This window comes from Oncorhynchus masou, unplaced genomic scaffold, assembly GCF_036934945.1.
Source record: "Oncorhynchus masou masou isolate Uvic2021 unplaced genomic scaffold, UVic_Omas_1.1 unplaced_scaffold_452, whole genome shotgun sequence".
NCBI lineage: Eukaryota > Metazoa > Chordata > Actinopteri > Salmoniformes > Salmonidae > Oncorhynchus > Oncorhynchus masou.
Window position 1 is genome coordinate 387710 of NW_027010914.1, and position 24414 is coordinate 412123.

Consider the following 24414-nt stretch of genomic DNA (forward strand, 5'->3'; position numbering starts at 1 on the left):
ACACCTAGTATTAACACAGCATAACACAGCACAACACACACAATACACCTAGCATTAACACAGAATAACACACACACCTAGTATTAACACAGCATAACACACACACCTAGTATTAACACAGCATAACACACACACACACACACACCTAGTATTAACACAGCATAAGACACACACACCTAGTATTAACACAGCATAACACACACACACCTAGTATTAACACAGCATAACACACACACACCTAGTATTAACACAGCATAACACACACACACACACACACACACCTAGTATTAACACAGCATAACACACACACCTAGCATTAACACAGCATAACACACACACCTAGTATTAACACAGAACAACACAGACAATACACCTAGTATTAACACAGCATAACACACACACCTAGCATTAACACAGCATAACACACACACCTAGTATTAACACAGCATAACACACACACCTAGCATTAACACAGCATAACACACACACCTAGCACTAACACAGCATAACACACACACCTAGTATTAACACAGCACAACACAGACAATACACCTAGCATTAACACAGCATAACACACACACCTAGCATTAACACAGCATAACACAGACAATACACAGTAAAGATGTCTCACCCGTCTTGTGTGTCACATAGGACTGGACAAAGTTCTGTGGCCACGACATGTTCTCTTTGTTCAGAACCTTCAGGAGGAAGGGAAATACCAGGTTATAAAATGGAGGACGATACAAGGTTATAAAACAGAGGACGATACAAGGTTATAAAACAGAGGACGATACAAGGTTATAAAATGGAGGACGATACAAGGTTATAAAACGGAGGACGATACAAGGTTATAAAATGGAGGACGATACAAGGTTATAAAATGGAGGACGATACAAGGTTATAAAATGGAGGACGATACAAGGTTATAAAACAGAGGACGATACAAGGTTATAAAATGGAGGACGATACAAGGTTATAAAATGGAGGACGATACCAGGTTATAAAATGGAGGACGATACAAGGTTATAAAACGGAGGACGATACAAGGTTATAAAATGGAGGACGACACAAGGTTATAAAATGGAGGACGATACAAGGTTATAAAACGGAGGACGACACAAGGTTATAAAATGGAGGACGATACAAGGTTATAAAACAGAGGACGATACAAGGTTATAAAACGGAGGACGAATCAGTAGATGTCATTCAGTAGTGTTGCTATAGTCAGGTGTCATTCAGTAGTGTTGTTATAGTCAGATGTCATTCAGTAGTGTTGTTATAGTCAGATGTCATTCAGTAGTGTTGTTATAGTCAGATGTCATTCAGTAGTGTTGTTATAGTCAGATGTCATTCAGTAGTGTTGTTATAGTCAGTAGATGTCATTCAGTAGTGTTGTTATAGTCAGATGTCATTCAGTAGTGTTGCTATAGTCAGGTGTCATTCAGTAGTGTTGTTATAGTCAGATGTCATTCAGTAGTGTTGTTATAGTCAGATGTCATTCAGTAGTGTTGTTATAGTCAGATGTCATTCAGTAGTGTTGTTATAGTCAGATGTCATTCAGTAGTGTTGTTATAGTCAGATGTCATTCAGTAGTGTTGTTATAGTCAGTAGATGTCATTCAGTAGTGTTGTTATAGTCAGATGTCATTCAGTAGTGTTGTTATAGTCAGTAGATGTCATTCAGTAGTGTTGTTATGGTCAGATGTCATTCAGTAGTGGTGTTATAGTCAGATGTCATTCAGTAGTGTTGTTATAGTCAGATGTCATTCAGTAGTGTTGGTATAGTCAGTAGATGTCATTCAGTAGTGTTGTTATAGTCAGATGTCATTCAGTAGTGGTGTTATAGTCAGATGTCATTCAGTAGTGTTGTTATAGTCAGATGTCATTCAGTAGTGTTGTTATAGTCAGATGTCATTCAGTAGTGTTGTTATAGTCAGTAGATGTCATTCAGTAGTGTTGTTATAGTCAGGTGTCATTCAGTAGTGTTGTTATAGTCAGATGTCATTCAGTAGTGTTGTTATAGTCAGATGTCATTCAGTAGTGTTGTTATAGTCAGATGTCATTCAGTAGTGTTGTTATAGTCAGATGTCATTCAGTAGTGTTGTTATAGTCAGTAGATGTCATTCAGTAGTGTTGTTATAGTCAGATGTCATTCAGTAGTGTTGTTATAGTCAGATGTCATTCAGTAGTGTTGTTATAGTCAGTAGATGTCATTCAGTAGTGTTGTTATAGTCAGTAGATGTCATTCAGTAGTGTTGCTATAGTCAGATGTCATTCAGTAGTGTTGTTATAGTCAGTAGGTGTCATTCAGTAGTGTTGTTATAGTCAGATGTCATTCAGTAGTGTTGTTATAGTCAGATGCCATTCAGTAGTGTTGTTATAGTCAGTAGATGTCATTCAGTAGTGTTGTTATAGTCAGGTGTCATTCAGTAGTGTTGTTATAGTCAGATGTCATTCAGTAGTGTTGTTATAGTCAGATGCCATTCAGTAGTGTTGTTATAGTCAGTAGGTGTCATTCAGTAGTGTTGTTATAGTCAGTAGGTGTCATTCAGTAGTGTTGTTATAGTCAGTAGATGTCATTCAGTAGTGTTGTTATAGTCAGATGTCATTCAGTAGTGTTGTTATAGTCAGTAGATGTCATTCAGTAGTGTTGTTATAGTCAGGTGTCATTCAGTAGTGTTGTTATAGTCAGATGTCATTCAGTAGTGTTGTTATAGTCAGATGTCATTCAGTAGTGTTGTTATAGTCAGATGTCATTCAGTAGTGTTGTTATAGTCAGATGTCATTCAGTAGTGTTGTTATAGTCAGTAGATGTCATTCAGTAGTGTTGTTATAGTCAGATGTCATTCAGTAGTGTTGTTATAGTCAGATGTCATTCAGTAGTGTTGTTATAGTCAGTAGATGTCATTCAGTAGTGTTGTTATAGTCAGTAGATGTCATTCAGTAGTGTTGCTATAGTCAGATGTCATTCAGTAGTGTTGTTATAGTCAGTAGGTGTCATTCAGTAGTGTTGTTATAGTCAGATGTCATTCAGTAGTGTTGTTATAGTCAGATGCCATTCAGTAGTGTTGTTATAGTCAGTAGATGTCATTCAGTAGTGTTGTTATAGTCAGGTGTCATTCAGTAGTGTTGTTATAGTCAGATGTCATTCAGTAGTGTTGTTATAGTCAGATGCCATTCAGTAGTGTTGTTATAGTCAGTAGGTGTCATTCAGTAGTGTTGTTATAGTCAGTAGGTGTCATTCAGTAGTGTTGTTATAGTCAGTAGATGTCATTCAGTAGTGTTGTTATAGTCAGATGTCATTCAGTAGTGTTGTTATAGTCAGTAGATGTCATTCAGTAGTGTTGTTATAGTCAGATGTCATTCAGTAGTGTTGTTATAGTCAGATGTCATTCAGTAGTGTTGTTATAGTCAGATGTCATTCAGTAGTGTTGTTATAGTCAGTAGATGTCATTCAGTGGTGTTGTTATAGTCAGTAGATGTCATTCAGTAGTGTTGTTATAGTCAGATGTCATTCAGTAGTGTTGTTATAGTCAGATGTCATTCGGTAGTGGTGTTATAGTCAGATGTCATTCAGTAGTGTTGTTATAGTCAGATGTCATTCAGTAGTGTTGTTATAGTCAGATGTCATTCAGTAGTGTTGTTATAGTCAGTAGATGTCATTCAGTAGTGTTGTTATAGTCAGTAGATGTCATTCAGTAGTGTTGTTATAGTCAGTAGATGTCATTCAGTAGTGTTGTTATAGTCAGATGTCATTCAGTAGTGTTGTTATAGTCAGATGTCATTCAGTAGTGTTGTTATAGTCAGATGTCATTCAGTAGTGTTGTTATAGTCAGTAGATGTCATTCAGTAGTGTTGTTATAGTCAGTAGATGTCATTCAGTAGTGGTGTTATAGTCAGATGTCATTCAGTAGTGGTGTTATAGTCAGATGTCATTCAGTAGTGTTGTTATAGTCAGTAGGTGTCATTCAGTAGTGTTGTTATAGTCAGTAGATGTCATTCAGTAGTGTTGCTATAGTCAGATGTCATTCAGTAGTGTTGTTATAGTCAGTAGATGTCATTCAGTAGTGTTGCTATAGTCAGATGTCATTCAGTAGTGTTGTTATAGTCAGATGTCATTCAGTAGTGTTGTTATAGTCAGTAGATGTCATTCAGTAGTGTTGTTATAGTCAGATGTCATTCAGTAGTGTTTTTATAGTCAGATGTCATTCAGTAGTGTTGTTATAGTCAGATGTCATTCAGTAGTGTTGTTAACACATAGTCAGTAGATGTCATTCAGTAGTGTTGTTATAGTCAGTAGATGTCATTCAGTAGTGGTGTTATAGTCAGATGTCATTCAGTAGTGGTGTTATGGTCTTAAGATGTCGCTGTAGCATTACAAAGTATTCATTCTACCCCAACCAGATCTCTATCTTCCCACCTTCTTCTGACACTTGGTGCAAACCCAGACCCCCCGGGGCGGTGTTTTGAGAGGTGGGTGCAGGCAGTCAGGGTGGTAGGCTCTGGGGCAGTTGTGGCACAGCTGCAGCTCTCCGTCCCCCTTACACACAGAGCAGTGGTCGTCGTGCTCCAGCTCTTCCTGTCGGACAGACATACAGTCAGACTGTTCAGGACGTACGGCTGTTCGTTATATCTGAATATCTCTCTGATTACATCGTCCCCTAACAGTTCAACATCGTCCGCCATCTCTCAGATTATCTGTCAAATGACTGTTGGAATAACTACAACCCCACTATCTACAGTATACAACACTACAACACCACTATCTACAGTATACAACACTACAACACCACTATCTACAGTATACCACACTACAACACCACTATCTACAGTATACCACACTACAACACCACTATCTACAGTATACAACACCACTATCTACAGTATACCACACTACAACACCACTATATACAGTATACCACACTACAACACCACTATCTACAGTATACCACACTACAACACCACTATCTACAGTATACCACACTACAACACCACTATCTACAGTATACCACACTACAACACCACTATCTACAGTATACAACACCACTATCTACAGTATACCACACTACAACACCACTATATACAGTATACCACACTACAACACCACTATCTACAGTATACAACACTACAACACCACTATCTACAGTATACCACACTACAACACCACTATCTACAGTATACAACACTACAACACCACTATCTACAGTATACAACACTACAACACCACTATCTTCAGTATACCACACTACAACACCACTATCTACAGTATACCACACTACAACACCACTATATACAGTATACCACACTACAACACCACTATCTACAGTATACAACACTACAACACCACTATCTACAGTATACCACACTACAACACCACTATATACAGTATACCACACTACAACACCACTATCTACAGTATACAACACTACAACACCACTATATACAGTATACCACACTACAACACCACTATATACAGTATACCACACTACAACACCACTATCTACAGTATACCACACTACAACACCACTATATACAGTATACCACACTACAACACCACTATATACAGTATACACACTACAACACCACTATCTACAGTATACCACACTACAACACCACTATCTACAGTATACCACACTACAACACCACTATATACAGTATACCACACTACAACACCACTATCTACAGTATACCACACTACAACACCACTATCTACAGTATACCACACTACAACACCACTATCTACAGTATACCACACTACAACACCACTATATACAGTATACCACACTACAACACCACTATCTACAGTATACAACACTACAACACCACTATATACAGTATACCACACTACAACACCACTATATACAGTATACCACACTACAACACCACTATCTACAGTATACAACACTACAACACCACTATCTACAGTATACAACACTACAACACCACTATCTACAGTATACCACACTACAACACCACTATCTACAGTATACAACACTACAACACCACTATCTACAGTATACAACACTACAACACCACTATCTACAGTATACAACACTACAACCCCACTATCTACAGTATACAACACTACAACACCACTATCTACAGTATACAACACTACAACACCACTATCTACCGTATACAACACTACAACACCACTATCTACAGTATACAACACTACAACACCACTATCTACAGTATACAACACTCCAACACCACTATCTACAGTATACAACCCCACTATCTACAGTATACAACACTACAACCCCACTATCTACAGTATACAACACTACAACACCACTATCTACAGTATACAACACTACAACACCACTATCTACAGTATACAACACTACAACACCACTATCTACAGTATACAACACTACAACACCACTATCTACAGTATACAACACTACAACATCACTATCTACAGTATACCACACTACAACACCACTATCTACAGTATACAACACTACAACACCCACTATCTACAGTATACAACACTACAACACCACTATCTACAGTATACCACACTACAACACCACTATCTACAGTATACAACACTACAACACCACTATCTACAGTATACAACACTACAACACCACTATCTACAGTATACAACACTACAACACCACTATCTACAGTATACAACACTACAACTACAGTATACCACTATCTAACCAACACCACTATCTACAGTATACAACACCACTATCTACAGTATACAACACTACAACACCACTATCTACAGTATACAACACTACAACACCACTATCTACAGTATACAACACCACTATCTACAGTATACCACACTACAACACCACTATCTACAGTATACAACACTACAACACCACTATCTACAGTATACAACACTACAACACCACTATCTACAGTATACCACACTACAACACCACTATCTACAGTATACACACTACAACACCACTATCTACAGTATACCACACTACAACACCACTATCTACAGTATACCACACTACAACACCACTATCTACAGTATACAACACTACAACACCACTATCTACAGGAAACAACACTACAACACCACTATCTACAGTATACAACACCACAACACCACTATCTACAGTATACAACACAACTATCTACAGTATACCACACTACAACACCGCTATCTACAGTATACAACACTACAACACCACTATCTACAGTATACAACACTACAACATCACTATCTACAGTATACAACACTACAACACCACTATCTACAGTGTACAACACTACAACACCACTATCTACAGTATACAACACTACAGTATACAACACTACAACACCACTATCTACAGTATACAACACCACTATCTACAGTATACAACACTACAACACCACTATCTACAGTATACAACACCACAACACCACTATCTACAGTATACAACACCACTATCTACAGTATACAACACCACAACACCACTATCTACAGTATACAACACTACAACACCACTATCTACAGTATACAACACTACAACATCACTATCTACAGTATACAACACTACAACACCACTATCTACAGTATACAACACTACAACACCACTATCTACAGTATACAACACTACAACACCACTATCTACAGTATACAACACCACTATCTACAGTATACAACACTACAACACCACTATCTACAGTATACAACACCACTATCTACAGTATACCACACTATAACACCACTATCTACAGTATACAACACTATAACACCACTATCTACAGTATACAAACTACAACACCACTATCTACAGTATACCACACTACAACACCACTATCTACAGTATACAACACCACTATCTACAGTATACAACACCACAACACCACTATCTACAGTATACAACACTACAACACCACTATCTACAGTATACAACACTACAACATCACTATCTACAGTATACAACACTACAACACCACTATCTACAGTATACAACACCACTATCTACAGTATACAACACCACTATCTACAGTATACCACACTACAACACCACTATCTACAGTATACAACACTACAACGCCACTATCTACCGTATACAACACTACAACATCACTATCTACAGTATACAACACTACAACACCACTATCTACAGTATACCACACTACAACACCACTATCTACAGTATACAACACTACAACACCACTATCTACAGTATACAACACTACAACACCACTATCTACAGTATACAACACTACAACACCACTATCTACAGTATACAACACTACAACACCACTATCTACAGTATACCACACTACAACACCACTATCTACAGTATACAACACTACAACACCACTATCTACAGTATACAACACTACAACACCACTATCTACAGTATACCACACTACAACACCACTATCTACAGTATACAACACTACAACACCACTATCTACAGTATACCACACTACAACACCACTATCTACAGTATACAACACCACTATCTACAGTATACAACACTACAACACCACTATCTACAGTATACAACACTACAACACCACTATCTACAGTATACAACACTACAACACCACTATCTACAGTATACCACACTACAACATCACTATCTACAGTATACAACACTACAACACCACTATCTACAGTATACAACACCACTATCTACAGTATACAACACTACAACCCACTATCTACAGTATACAACACTACAACACCACTATCTACAGTATACAACACTACAACACCACTATCTACAGTATACAACACTACAACATCACTATCTACAGTATACAACACTACAACACCACTATCTACAGTATACAACGCCACTATCTACAGTATACAACACTACAACACCACTATCTACAGTATACAACACCACTATCTACAGTATACCACACTACAACACCACTATCTACAGTATACAACACTACAACACCACTATCTACAGTATACAACACTACAACACCACTATCTACAGTATACAACACCACTATCTACAGTATACCACACTACAACACCACTATCTACAGTATACAACCCACTATCTACAGTATACAACACTACAACACCACTATCTACAGTATATCAACACCACTATCTACAGTATACAACACCACAACACCACTATCTACAGTATACAACACTACAACACCACTATCTACAGTATACAACCCCACTATCTACAGTATACCACACCACTATCTACAGTATATCACACCACTATCTACAGTATACAACACCACAACACCACTATCTACAGTATACCACACTACAACACCACTATCTACAGTATACAACCCCACTATCTACAGTATACAACCCCACTATCTACAGTATACCACACCACTATCTACAGTATATCACACCACTATCTACAGTATACAACACCACAACACCACTATCTACAGTATACACACTACAACACCACTATCTACAGTATACAACCCCACTATCTACAGTATACAACACCACAACACCACTATCTACAGTATACCACACTACAACACCACTATCTACAGTATACAACACCACTATCTACAGTATACAACACCACTATCTACACTATACAACACCACTATCTACAGCATACCACACTATAACTACTATGTCAGACACATCGTAGCTGTAATCACGTCATGCTACGGTCTACGTACCTTCCATCTGTAGTCCCCAGTGGCTATCGTACGTAACAAAGGAAGCAGATAACAGGTTAGTAGCTGACAACAGGTGAAGACAATGAGGGTTGAGCAGCAGTTTGGGCCGGAGAGGGCAAGGGGTGCAGGAACAGGGTTTTAGACCGGGAAACATTAAGCAACAGACCTACAACACATCTCTGTTCTGGGGAATGCAGTTCATATCAACACAGACATGCTCTAGTCTAGTAGGATACACTGTAATGACAGGCCATGCTCTAGTCTAGTAGGATACAGTATAATGACAGGCCATGCTCTAGTCTAGTAGGATACAGTATAATGACAGTCCATGCTCTAGTCTAGTAGGATACAGTGTAATGACAGTCCATGCTCTAGTCTAGTAGGAAACACTGTAATGACAGGCCATGCTCTAGTCTAGTAGGATACAGTATAATGACAGTCCATGCTCTAGTCTAGTAGGATACAGTGTAATGGCAGTCCATGCTCTAGTCTAGTAGGATACAGTGTAATTACAGTCCATGCTCTAGGCTAGTAGGATACACTGTAATTACAGTCCATGCTCTAGTCTAGTAGGATACAGTGTAATTACAGTCCATGCTCTAGTCTAGTCACTGTAATGACAGTCCATGCTCTATCTACACTGTAATGACAGTCCATGCTCTAGTCTAGTAGGTATGACAGTCCATGCTCTAGTCTATAGGATACAGGACAGTCCATGCTCTAGTCTAGTAGGGTACACTGTAATTACAGTCCATGCTCTAGTCTAGTAATACAGTATACACACTGTCATGACAGTCCATGCTCTAGTCTAGTAGGATACAGTGTAATGACCATGTCTAGTCATGCTCTACAGTCTGCTCTAGTAGGATACACTGTAATTACAGTCCATGCTCTAGGCTAGTAGGATACACTGTAATGACAGTCCATGCTCTAGTCTAGTAGGATACAGTGTAATGACAGGCCATGCTCTAGTCTAGTAGGATACACTGTAATTACAGTCCATGCTCTAGTCTTGTAGGATACAGTGTAATTACAGTCCATGCTCTAGTCTAGTAGGATACACTGTAATGACAGTCTAGTAGGATACATGCTCTAGTCTCTAGTAGGATACACTGTAATGACAGTCCATGCTCTAGTCTAGTAGGGTACACTGTAATTACAGTCCATGCTCTAGTCTAGTAGGATACACTGTAATGACAGTCCATGCTCTAGTCTAGTAGGGTACACTGTCATTACAGTCCATGCTCTAGTCTAGAAGGATACACTGTCATTACAATCCATGCTCTAGTCTAGAAGGATACACTGTCATTACAGTCCATGCTCTAGTCTAGAAGGATACACTGTCATTACAGTCCATGCTCTAGTCTAGAAGGATACACTGTCATTACAGTCCATGCTCTAGTCTAGAAGGATACACTGTCATTACAGTCCATGCTCTAGTCTAGAAGGATACACTGTCATTACAGTCCATGCTCTAGTCTAGAAGGATACACTGTCATTACAGTCCATGCTCTAGTCTAGAAGGATACACTGTCATTACAGTCCATGCTCTAGTCTAGAAGGATACACTGTCATTACAGTCCATGCTCTAGTCTAGTAGGATACAGTCTAATGACAGTCCATGCTCTAGTCTAGTAGGATACACTGTCATTACAGTCCATGCTCTAGTCTAGTAGGATACAGTTAATGACAGTCCATGCTCTAGTCTAGTAGGATACAGTGTAATGGCAGTCCATGCTCTAGTCTAGTAGGATACAGTCTAATGACAGTCCATGCTCTAGTCTAGTAGGATACAGTCTAATGACAGTCCATGCTCTAGTCTAGTAGGATACAGTGTAATGACAGTCCATGCTCTAGTCTAGTAGGATACAGTGTAATGACAGTCCATGCTCTAGTCTAGTAGGATACAGTCTAATGACAGTCCATGCTCTAGTCTAGTAGGATACAGTGTAATGACAGTCCATGCTCTAGTCTAGTAGGATACACTGTAATTTCAGTACAAGCTCTGTGGCCTGGACCTCTTTCTGATCAACCACAAAGTCCAGCTATAATGTTTATAGATGTGCAATTTATTGATGGGTCAGTACACATCTGTGTTAACAGTCCTGTCTAGTTGTGTTGATGGGCTGGTATACATGTGTTTTACCAGTCCTATCTAGTTGTGTTGATGGGCTGGTATACATGTGTTTTACCAGTCCTGTCTAGTTGTGTTGATGGGCTGGTATACATGTGTTTTACCAGTCCTGTCTAGTTGTGTTGATGGGCTGGTATACATGTGTTTTACCAGTCCTGTCTAGTTGTGTTGATGGGCTGGTATACATGTGTTTTACCAGTCCTGTCTAGTTGTGTTGATGGGCTGGTATACATGTGTTTTACCAGTCCTGTCTAGTTGTGTTGATGGGCTGGTATACATGTGTTTTACCAGTCCTGTCTAGGTGTGTTGATGGGCTGGTATACATGTGTTTTACCAGTCCTGTCTAGTTGTGTTGATGGGCTGGTATACATGTGTTTTACCAGTCCTGTCTAGTTGTGTTGATGGGCTGGTATACATGTGTTTTACCAGTCCTGTCTAGGTGTGTTGATGGGCTGGTATACATGTGTTTTACCAGTCCTGTCTAGTTGTGTTGATGGGCTGGTATACATGTGTTTTACCAGTCCTGTCTAGTTGTGTTGATGGGCTGGTATACATGTGTTTTACCAGTCCTGTCTAGTTGTGTTGATGGGCTGGTATACATGTGTTTTACCAGTCCTGTCTAGTTGTGTTGATGGGCTGGTATACATGTGTTTTACCAGTCCTGTCTTGTTGTGTTGATGGGCTGGTCTGCATGTGTTTTACCAGTCCTGTCTAGGTGTGTTGATGGGCTGGTATACATATGTTTTACCAGTCCTGTCTAGTTGTGTTGATGGGCTGGTATACATGTGTTTTACCAGTCCTGTCTAGGTGTGTTGATGGGCTGGTATACATGTGTTTTACCAGTCCTGTCTAGGTGTGTTGATGGGCTGGTATACATGTGTTTTACCAGTCCTGTCTAGTTGTGTTGATGGGCTGGTATACATGTGTTTTACCAGTCCTGTCTAGGTGTGTTGATGGGCTGGTATACATGTGTTTTACCAGTCCTGTCTAGGTGTGTTGATGGGCTGGTATACATGTGTTTTACCAGTCCTGTCTAGGTGTGTTGATGGGCTGGTATACATGTGTTTTACCAGTCCTGTCTAGTTGTGTTGATGGGCTGGTATACATGTGTTTTACCAGTCCTGTCTAGTTGTGTTGATGGGCTGGTATACATGTGTTTTACCAGTCCTGTCTAGTTGTGTTGATGGGCTGGTATACATGTGTTTTACCAGTCCTGTCTAGTTGTGTTGATGGGCTGGTATACATGTGTTTTACCAGTCCTGTCTAGTTGTGTTGATGGGCTGGTATACATGTGTTTTACCAGTCCTGTCTAGTTGTGTTGATGGGCTGGTATACATGTGTTTTACCAGTCCTGTCTAGTTGTGTTGATGGGCTGGTATACATGTGTTTTACCAGTCCTGTCTAGTTGTGTTGATGGGCTGGTATACATGTGTTTTACCAGTCCTGTCTAGGTGTGTTGATGGGCTGGTATACATGTGTTTTACCAGTCCTGTCTAGTTGTGTTGATGGGCTGGTATACATGTGTTTTACCAGTCCTGTCTTGTGTTGATGGGCTGGTATACATGTGTTTTACCAGTCCTGTCTAGTTGTGTTGATGGGCTGGTATACATGTGTTTTACCAGTCCTGTCTAGTTGTGTTGATGGGCTGGTATACATGTGTTTTACCAGTCCTGTCTTGTTGTGTTGATGGGCTGGTATACATGTGTTTTACCAGTCCTGTCTAGTTGTGTTGATGGGCTGGTATACATGTGTTTTACCAGTCCTGTCTAGTTGTGTTGATGGGCTGGTATACATGTGTTTTACCAGTCCTGTCTAGTTGTGTTGATGGGCTGGTATACATGTGTTTTACCAGTCCTGTCTAGTTGTGTTGATGGGCTGGTATACATGTGTTTTACCAGTCCTGTCTAGTTGTGTTGATGGGCTGGTATACATGTGTTTTACCAGTCCTGTCTAGTTGTGTTGATGGGCTGGTATACATGTGTTTTACCAGTCCTGTCTAGGTGTGTTGATGGGCTGGTATACATGTGTTTTACCAGTCCTGTCTAGGTGTGTTGATGGGCTGGTATACATGTGTTTTACCAGTCCTGTCTAGTTGTGTTGATGGGCTGGTATACATGTGTTTTACCAGTCCTGTCTAGTTGTGTTGATGGGCTGGTATACATGTGTTTTACCAGTCCTGTCTAGTTGTGTTGATGGGCTGGTATACATGTGTTTTACCAGTCCTGTCTAGTTGTGTTGATGGGCTGGTATACATGTGTTTTACCAGTCCTGTCTAGGTGTGTTGATGGGCTGGTATACATGTGTTTTACCAGTCCTGTCTAGGTGTGTTGATGGGCTGGTATACATGTGTTTTACCAGTCCTGTCTAGTTGTGTTGATGGGCTGGTATACATGTGTTTTACCAGTCCTGTCTAGTTGTGTTGATGGGCTGGTATACATGTGTTTTACCAGTCCTGTCTAGTTGTGTTGATGGGCTGGTATACATGTGTTTTACCTCTCACTGACAGGAAGAGTGGGTTGTTCAGGTAATTTGATGCAAGGCGTTTCAGCTGGAAGGTAGAAAGTGAGGAGACAGAGAAAACGTTCACTTCCCTCACCTCAGACACAACAGGAGTTATAGCTCTGCTTATCGACCCTCAACAGCATTCACTGATTTCTCCCAAGGTACACGGAAAGCACTTTAGTAGAAAGATTGTAGCACACGTTATGGGGCAACTGAACATCATGGATGGGGCAACTGAACATCATGGATGACGTTATGGGGCAACTGAACATCATGTATGGGGCAACTGAACATCATGTATGGGGCAACTGAACATCATGGATGACGTTATGGGGCAACTGAACATCATGTATGGGGCAACTGAACATCATGGATGACGTTATGGGGCAACTGAACATCATGTATGGGGCAACTGAACATCATGGATGACGTTATGGGGCAACTGAACATCATGGATGACGTTATGGGGCAACTGAACATCATGTATGACGTTATGGGTCAACTGAACTTCATGGATGACGTTATGGGTCAACTGAACATCATGGATGACGTTATGGGGCAACTGAACATCATGTATGACGTTATGGGGCAACTGAACTTCATGGATGACGTTATGGGTCAACTGAACATCATGGATGACGTTATGGGGCAACTGAACATCATGTATAGGGCAACTGAACATCATGGATGACGTTATGGGGCAACTGAACATCATGTATGGGGCAACTGAACATCATGGATGACGTTATGGGGCAACTGAACATCATGGATGACGTTATGGGGCAACTGAACATCGTGTATGACGTTATGGGTCAACTGAACATCGTGTATGACGTTATGGGGTAACTGAACATCATGGATGACGTTATGGGGCAACTGAACATCATGTATGACGTTATGGGGTAACTGAACATCATGTATGACGTTATGGGGTAACTGAACATCATGTATGATGTTATGGGGCAACTGAACATCATGGATGACGTTATGGGGTAACTGAACATCATGGATGACGTTATGGGGCAACTGAACATCATGGATGACGTTATGGGGTAACTGAACATCATGGATGACGTTATGGGGCAACTGAACATCATGGATGACGTTATGGGGTAACTGAACATCATGGATGACGTTATGGGGCAACTGAACATCATGGATGGGGCAACTGAACATCATGGATGACGTTATGGGGCAACTGAACATCATGTATGGGGCAACTGAACATCATGGATGACGTTATGGGGCAACTGAACATCATGTATGGGGCAACTGAACATCATGGATGACGTTATGGGGCAACTGAACATCATGTATGGGGCAACTGAACATCATGGATGACGTTATGGGGCAACTGAACATCATGTATGGGGCAACTGAACATCATGGATGACGTTATGGGGCAACTGAACATCATGTATGGGGCAACTGAACATCATGGATGACGTTATGGGGTAACTGAACTTCATGGATGACGTTATGGGTCAACTGAACATCATGGATGACGTTATGGGGCAACTGAACATCATGTATGACGTTATGGGGTAACTGAACATCATGTATGACGTTATGGGGTAACTGAACATCATGTATGACGTTATGGGGCAACTGAACATCATGGATGACGTTATGGGGTAACTGAACATCATGGATGACGTTATGGGGTAACTGAACATCATGGATGACGTTATGGGGCAACTGAACATCATGTATGACGTTATGGGGTAACTGAAGATCATGGATGACGTTAAGGGGTAACTGAACATCATGGATGACGTTATGGGGCAACTGAACATCATGGATGACGTTATGGGGTAACTGAACATCATGGATGACGTTATGGGGCAACTGAACATCATGGATGACGTTATGGGGTAACTGAAGATCATGGATGACGTTAAGGGGTAACTGAACATCATGGATGACGTTATGGGGCAACTGAACATCATGGATGACGTTATGGGGTAACTGAACATCATGGATGACGTTATGGGGCAACTGAACATCATGGATGACGTTATGGGGCAACTGAACATCATGTATGACGTTATGGGGTAACTGAAGATCATGGATGACGTTAAGGGGTAACTGAACATCATGGATGACGTTATGGGGCAACTGAACATCATGGATGGGGCAACTGAACATCATGGATGACGTTATGGGGTAACTGAACATCATGGATGGGGCAACTGAACATCATGGATGACGTTATGGGGCAACTGAACTTCATGGATTACGTTATGGGTCAACTGAACATCATGGATGGGGCAACTGAACATCATGTATGGGGCAACTGAACATCATGGATGGGGCAACTGAACATCATGGATGACGTTATGGGGCAACTGAACATCATGTATGGGGTAACTGAACATCATGGATGACGTTATGGGGTAACTGAACATCATGTATGACGTTATGGGGTAACTGAACATCATGGATGACGTTATGGGGCAACTGAACATCATGTATGACGTTATGGGGCAACTGAACATCATGTATGACGTTATGGGGCAACTGAACATCATGTATGACGTTATGGGGCAACTGAACATCATGGATGACGTTATGGGGCAACTGAACATCATGTATGACGTTATGGGGTAACTGAACATCATGGATGATGTTATGGGGCAACTGAACATCATGGATGACGTTATGGGGCAACTGAAGATCATGGATGACGTTATGGGGTAACTAAACATCATGTATGACATTATGGGGCAACTGAACATCATGTATGACGTTATGGGGCAACTGAACATCATGGATGACGTTATGGGGCAACTGAACATCATGGATGACGTTATGGGGCAACTGAACATCATGTATGACGTTATGGGGCAACTGAACATCATGTATGACGTTATGGGGTAACTGAACATCATGTATGACGTTATGGGGCAACTGAACATCATGTATGACGTTATGGGGCAACTGAACATCATGGATGACGTTATGGGGGTAACTGAACATCATGTATGACGTTATGGGGCAACTGAACATCATGTATGACGTTATGGGGCAACTGAACATCATGTATGACGTTATGGGGCAACTGAACATCATGGATGACGTTATGGGGTAACTGAACATCATGGATGACGTTATGGGGCAACTGAACATCATGGATGACGTTATGGGGAAAGCACAAGGCACCAGCTCCAACAGACATGAAACAAAGTGCAGCTGAACATCACTGAACCCATCAGAGACTAAGGCCATCAGAGACGAAGGCCATCAGAGACGAAGGCCATCAGAGACTAAGGCCATCAGAGACTAAGGCCATCAGAGACTAAGGCCTGTCTAAACTGAACCCATCAGAGACTAAGGCCTGTCTAAACTGAACCTATCAGAGACTACTAAGGCCTGTCTAAACTGAACCCATCAGAGACTAAGGCCATCAGAGACTAAGGCCATCAGAGACTAAGGCCATCAGAGACGAAGGCCATCAGAGACGAAAGCCATCAGAGACTAAGGCCTGTCTAAACTGAACCCATCAGAGACTAAGGCCTGTCTAAACTGAAACCATCAGAGACTAAGGCCATCAGAGACTAAGGCCTGTCTAAACTAACCATCAGAGACTAAGGCCATCAGAGACTAAGGCCTGTCTAAACTGAACCCATCAGAGAATAAGGCCATCAGAGACTAAGGCCTGTCTAAACTGAACCCATCAGAGACTAAGGCCTGTCTAAACTGAACCCATCAGAGACTAAGGCCATCAGAGACTAAGGCCATCAGAGACCAAGGCATGTCTAAACTAAACCCATCAGAGACTAAGGCCATCAGAGACTAAGGCCATCAGAGACTAAGGCCATCAGAGACTAAGGCCATCAGAGACTAAGGCCTGTCTAAACTGAACCCATCAGAGACTAAGGCCTGTCTAAACTGAACCCATCAGAGACTAAGGCCCGTCTAAACTGAACCCATCAGAGACTAAGGCCTGTCTAAACTGAACCCATCAGAGACTAAGGCCTGTCTAAACTGAACCCATCAGAGACTAAGGCCTGTCTAAACTGAACCCATCAGAGACTAAGGCCTGTCTAAACTGAACCTATCAGAGACTACTAAGGCCTGTCTAAACTGAACCTATCAGAGACCTTCAGACGAGTCTAGTGGGGCCTGTGGGCCTCTTAGAGAAAAACAACTGACATCTGCGTGTCCGTGAGTCTCACCTCTACCACAGCTATATCTAGCTTAAACTGACAGACTTTCTGCTAATTAAGATTTCAGCACGGACATCGACCCTTATTTAAACCAGTACTACTCTACATCCTAATTAACATAAATGTTACATACTGTATCTCTAACATCTCTTAGACATTTCAAACACACATATCTCTCCTGAACAGCTCTGACCTACTTTCAGATAATATTTGTCAACTACTGCAGCTCTTTGAACCAGACAAAAATGGGTCCATTGTGTTTTACCTCTGGTTGGACCAGGCCGCTGTAGGCTGGGTTGGCTGTACTCCGCCTCTTCCTCTCCTGTCTCTTGGTCTGGATCTCTGCCATGGGAGAGCAACACAGGCTTATGTTACAGAGGTTTAGATACACACAGCTGGTACAGATAGATGGGACAGACAGGTAGACACAGCCAGTACAGATAGATGGGACAGACAGGTAGACACAGCTGGTACAGATAGATGGGATAGACAGGTAGACACAGCTGGTACAGATAGATGGGACAGACAGGTAGACACAGCTGGTACAGCTAGATGGGACAGACAGGTAGACACAGCTGGTACAGATAGATGGGACAGACAGGTAGACACAGCTGGTACAGATAGATGGGACAGACAGGTAGACACAGCCGGTACAGATAGATGGGATTGACAGGTAGACACAGCCGGTACAGATAGATGGGATTGACAGGTAGACACAGCCGGTACAGCTAGATGGGACAGACAGGAATACACAGCTGGTACAGATAGATGGGATAGACAGGTAGACACAGCCGGTACAGATAGATGGGACAGACAGGTAGACACAGCCGGTACAGCTAGATGGGACAGACAGGTAGACACAGCCGGTACAGCTAGATGGGACAGGTAGACACGGCCGGTACAGCTAGATGGGACAGGTAGACACAGCCGGTACAGCTAGATGGGACAGGTAGACACGGCCGGTACAGCTAGATGGGACAGACAGACAGGTAGACACAGCCGGTACAGCTAGATGGGACAAGTAGACACAGCCAGTACTGCTAGATGGGACAGGTGGACACAGCCAGTACAGCTAGATGGGACAGGTAGACACACAGCCGGTACAGCTAGATGGGACAGGTAGACACGGCCGGTACAGCTAGATGGGACAGGAAGACACAGCTGGTACAGATAGATGGGACAGACAGACACAGCCGATACAGCTAGATGGGACAGACAGGAAGACACAGCTGGTACAGATAGATGGGACAGACAGGTAGACACAGCCGATACAGCTAGATGGGAAAGACAGACAGGAAGACACAGCCGGTACAGCTAGATGGGACAGACAGGTAGACACAGCCGGTACAGCTAGATGGGACAGACAGGAAGACACAGCCGGTACAGCTAGATGGGACAGACAGACAGGTAGACACAGCCGGTACAGCTAGATGGGACAGACAGGAAGACACAGCTGGTACAGATAGATGGGACAGACAGGTAGACACAGCTGGTACAGCTAGATGGGACAGACAGACAGGAAGACACAGCCGGTACAGCTAGATGGGACAGACCGGTAGACACAGCCAGTACAGCTAGATGGGACAGACAGGTAGACACAGCCAGCACAGCTAGATGGGACAGACAGACAGACAGACAGACAGACAGACAGACAGACAGACAGACAGACAGACAGACAGACAGGTAGACACAGCCGGTACAGCTAGATGGGACAGGTAGACACAGCCGGTACAGCTAGATGGGACAGACAGGTAGACACAGCCAGCACAGCTAGATGGGACAGGTAGACACAGCCAGTACAGCTAGATGGGACAGGTGGACACAGCCAGTACAGCTAGATGGGACAGACAGGTAGACACAGCCGGTACAGCTAGATGGGACAGACAGGTAGACACAGCCGGTACAGCTAGATGGGACAGACAGTAGACACAGCCGGTACAGCTAGATGGGACAGACAGACAGGTAGACACAGCCAGTACAGCTAGATGGGACAGGTAGACACAGCCAGTACAGCTAGATGGGACAGGTGGACACAGCCAGTACAGCTAGATGGGACAGACAGGTAGACACAGCCGGTACAGACTAGATGGGACAGACAGACAGGTAGACACAGCCGGTACAGCTAGATGGGACAGACAGGTAGACACAGCCGGTACAGCTAGATGGGACAGGTAGACACAGCCGGTACAGCTAGATGGGACAGACAGACAGGTAGACACAGCCGGTACAGCTAGATGGGGCAGACAGGTAGACACAGCCAGCACAGCTAGATGGGACAGACAGGTAGACACAACCAGCACAGCTAGATGGGACAGACAGACAGACAGGTAGACACATCCGGTACAGCAAGATGGGACAGGTAGACACAGCCGGTACAGCTAGATGGGACAGACAGGTAGACACAGCCAGCACAGCTAGATGGGACAGACAGACAGACAGACAGGTAGACACAGCCGGTACAGCTAGATGGGACAGGTAGACACAGCCGGTACAGACAGACAGACAGACAGACAGACACACACACAGCCAGTACAGCTAGATGGGACAGACAGGTAGACACAGCCGGTACAGCTAGATGGGACAGACAGACAGACAGACAGACAGACAGCTAGATGGGACATACAGACAGGTAGACAGTAGCCAGTACAGGTAAAATATATATTTGCCGCTGATGTGTGGATGAACAAGTTTTAACACCTTGATACTAGCCAGAGCAGTGTGTGGGTTTCTCTGTGTGGGTAAAAACAGTGATACTAGCCAGAGCAGTGTGTGGGTTTCTCTGTGTGGGTAAAAACAGTGATACTAGCCAGAGCAGTGTGTGGGTTTCTCTGTGTGGGTAAAAACAGTGATACTAGCCAGAGCAGTGTGTGGGTTTCTCTGTGTGGGTAAAAACAGTGATACTAGCCAGAGCAGTGTGTGGGTTTCTCTGTGTGGGTAAAAACAGTGATACTAGCCAGAGCAGTGTGTGGGTTTCTCCGTTCATTCAAGTTCTCTCATTGTTACCACCTGCCACAAGACAGCAAAGATGTGCCAATGCCTTGTTAAATTCTGATGAGTTTAATTAAATTAGTGTCAGAGGAAGAACTCACCTTCCAGTGTCTCTGTAGTGACCAGGCCAAGAGCCACCATGAAGGACATTTTCTGTAGGGGAGAGGGGACATGTTAGAGTGCGACACCAATATGAATACCATACAGATGGAGAGGGGACATGTTCGAGTGTGACACCCATATGAATACCATACAGGTGGAGAGGGGACATGTTACAGTGTGACACCCATATGAATACCATACAGGTGGAGAGGGGACAAGTTACAGTGTGACACCAATATGAATACCATACAGGTGGAGAGGGGACATGTTACAGTGTGACACCCATATGAATACCATACAGGTGGAGAAGGGACACGTTACAGTGTGACACCCATATGAATACCATACAGGTGGAGAGGGGACACGTTACAGTGTGACACCCATATGAATACCATACAGGTGGAGAGGGGACACGTTACAGTGTGACACCCATATGAATACCATACAGGTGGAGAGGGGACACGTTACAGTGTGACACCCATATGAATACCATACAGGTGGAGAGGGGACACGTTACAGTGTGACACCCATATGAATTCCATACAGGTGGAGAGGGGACATGTTACAGTGTGACACCCACATGAATACCATACAGGTGGAGAGGGGACATGTTACAGTGTGACACCAATATGAATGGTGTGTCTATCTCCCCCCTCCCTCCCTGTCTGGGTCTATCTCCCCCCTCACTCCCTGTCTGGGTCTATCTCCCCCTCCCTCCCTGTCTGGGTCTATCTCCCCCCTCCTCCCTGTCTGGCCCTATCTCCCCCTCCCTCCCTGTCTGGGTCTATCTTCCCCCTCCCTCCCTGTCTTGGTCTATCTTCCCCCTCCTCCCTGTCTCTCTCTCTCTCTCTCTCTCTCTCATTAGTCTCTCTCTCATTATCCAAACACTCTCTTTCACCCTGCCACTCTCACTCTCCTCTACAATGTCTGGAATGTTCTAATACTCGGGTGTCATGGGCTTGTTTTCTCCCTCAAGTACTCCAGGTAGAGGTGGGCAGGGTGAGAGCAGGCTAGTACGTGTGGTTTCCTAGCAACAGCAACACTTAGTAGTAAGGGAACCGTTGTGATGTCTCCCCAGTAACTCCTGTGTTCCATGTCATCGGGATCCATCTCTGAATCAGTCAGTCCGTAGTGAATCACTTTCATTAGTTACTGCTTGTTGAATCAGTCAATCCTTAGTGAATCACTCCGTAGTGAATCACTCATTAGATACTGCTTGTTGAATCAATCAGTCCGTAGTGAATCACTCTCATTAGTCACTGCTTGTTGAATCAGTCAGAAAGTGAATCACTCTCATAGTTACTTACCAGGGGGAGAGGGGGATGAGGGACAGAGGGGAGACCAGGGATAGAGGGGGGAGAGGGGGATGAGGGACAGAGGGAGACCAGGGATAGAGGGGGGGAGAGGGGGATGAGGGGGAGAGGAGACCAGGGACAGAGGGGGAGAGGGGGATGAGGGGGAGACCAGGGATAGAGGGGGGAGAGAGGGGGATGAGGGACAGAGGAGACCAGGGATAGAGGGGGGAGGGGGGATGAGGGACAGAGGGAGACCAGGGATAGAGGGGGGAGAGGGGGATGAGGGACAGAGGGAGACCAGGGATAGAGGGGGAGAGGGGGGATGAGGGACAGAGGGAGACCAGGGATAGAGGGGGAGAGGGGGATGAGGGACAGAGGAGACCAGGGACAGAGGGGGAGAGGGGATGAGGGACAGAGGGAGACCAGGGATAGGGGGAGAGGACGAGGGATAGGGATTAGAGGGGGAGAGGGGGATGAGGGACAGGGGAGACCAGGGATAGAGGGGGAGGGGGGATGAGGGACAGAGGGAGACCAGGGATGGGGGGGAGGAGGGACGGGGATGGGGGGCGAGGGTTAGAGGGGTTTCCAGGGAAAGGAAGGCTGAGTCAGGATTATCTGGGATTATCTAACCGAATAATTAGATGGATTAACCAATCAGAGTTACAGTGATCAGATAGATAGACATCTGCTCCAGCTCTGAGTCAGCAGTAGCACCATTCCCGGAGAACCTGATAGTCAGCAGTAGCACCATACCAGAGAACCTGATAGTCAGCAGTAGCACCATACCAGAGAACCTGATAGTCAGCAGTAGCACCATACCGGAGAACCTGATAGTCAGCAGTAGCACCATTCCCGGAGAACCTGGTAGTCAGCAGTAGCACCATACCAGAGACCCTTATAGTCAGCAGTAGCACCATACCGGAGAACCTGATAGTCAGCAGTAGCACCATACCAGAGACCCTGATAGTCAGCAGTTGCACCATACCGGAGAACCTGATAGTCAGCAGTAGCACCATACCAGAGAACCTGATAGTCAGCAGTAGCACCATACCAGAGAACCTGATAGTCAGCAGTAGCACCATACCAGAGAACCTGATAGTCAGCAGTAGCACCATACCGAGAACCTGATAGTCAGCAGTAGCACCATCAGAGAACCTGATAGTCAGCAGTAGCACCATACCAGAGAACCTGATAGTCAGCAGTAGCACCATACCAGAGACCCTGATAGTCAGCAGTAGCACCATACCAGAGACCCTGATAGTCAGCAGTAGCACCATACCAGAGACCCTTATAGTCAGCAGTAGCACCATACCAGAGAACCTGATAGTCAGCAGTAGCACCATACCAGAGAACCTGATAGTCAGCAGTAGCACCATCAGAGAACCTGATAGTCAGCAGGAGCACCATACCAGAGAACCTGATAGTCAGCAGTAGCACCATACCAGATAACCTGATAGTCAGCAGGAGCACCATACCAGAGAACCTGATAGTCAGCAGTAGCACCATACCAGAGAACCTGATAGTCAGCAGTAGCACCATACCAGAGACCCTGATAGTCAGCAGTAGCACCATAATCGAGAACCTGATAGTCAGCAGTAGCACCATACCGGAGAACC

At 43.5% G+C, this 24414-nt stretch overlaps 1 protein-coding gene across 1 annotated transcript in view; it reads right to left on the minus strand.

Moving 5' to 3' along the window:
* Positions 1-24414, minus strand: part of LOC135535146 (PHD finger protein 21B-like) — a 44620-nt gene that overhangs the window by 16638 nt on the left and 3568 nt on the right. Inside the window, exons 2-5 of the mRNA XM_064961862.1 lie at positions 21503-21554; positions 18679-18755; positions 4420-4578; positions 632-698 (exon numbers count right to left, since the gene is read on the minus strand). Coding sequence (XP_064817934.1) covers positions 632-698; positions 4420-4578; positions 18679-18755; positions 21503-21554 — 355 coding nt within the window. The remainder of the gene's footprint in view (positions 1-631; positions 699-4419; positions 4579-18678; positions 18756-21502; positions 21555-24414) is intronic.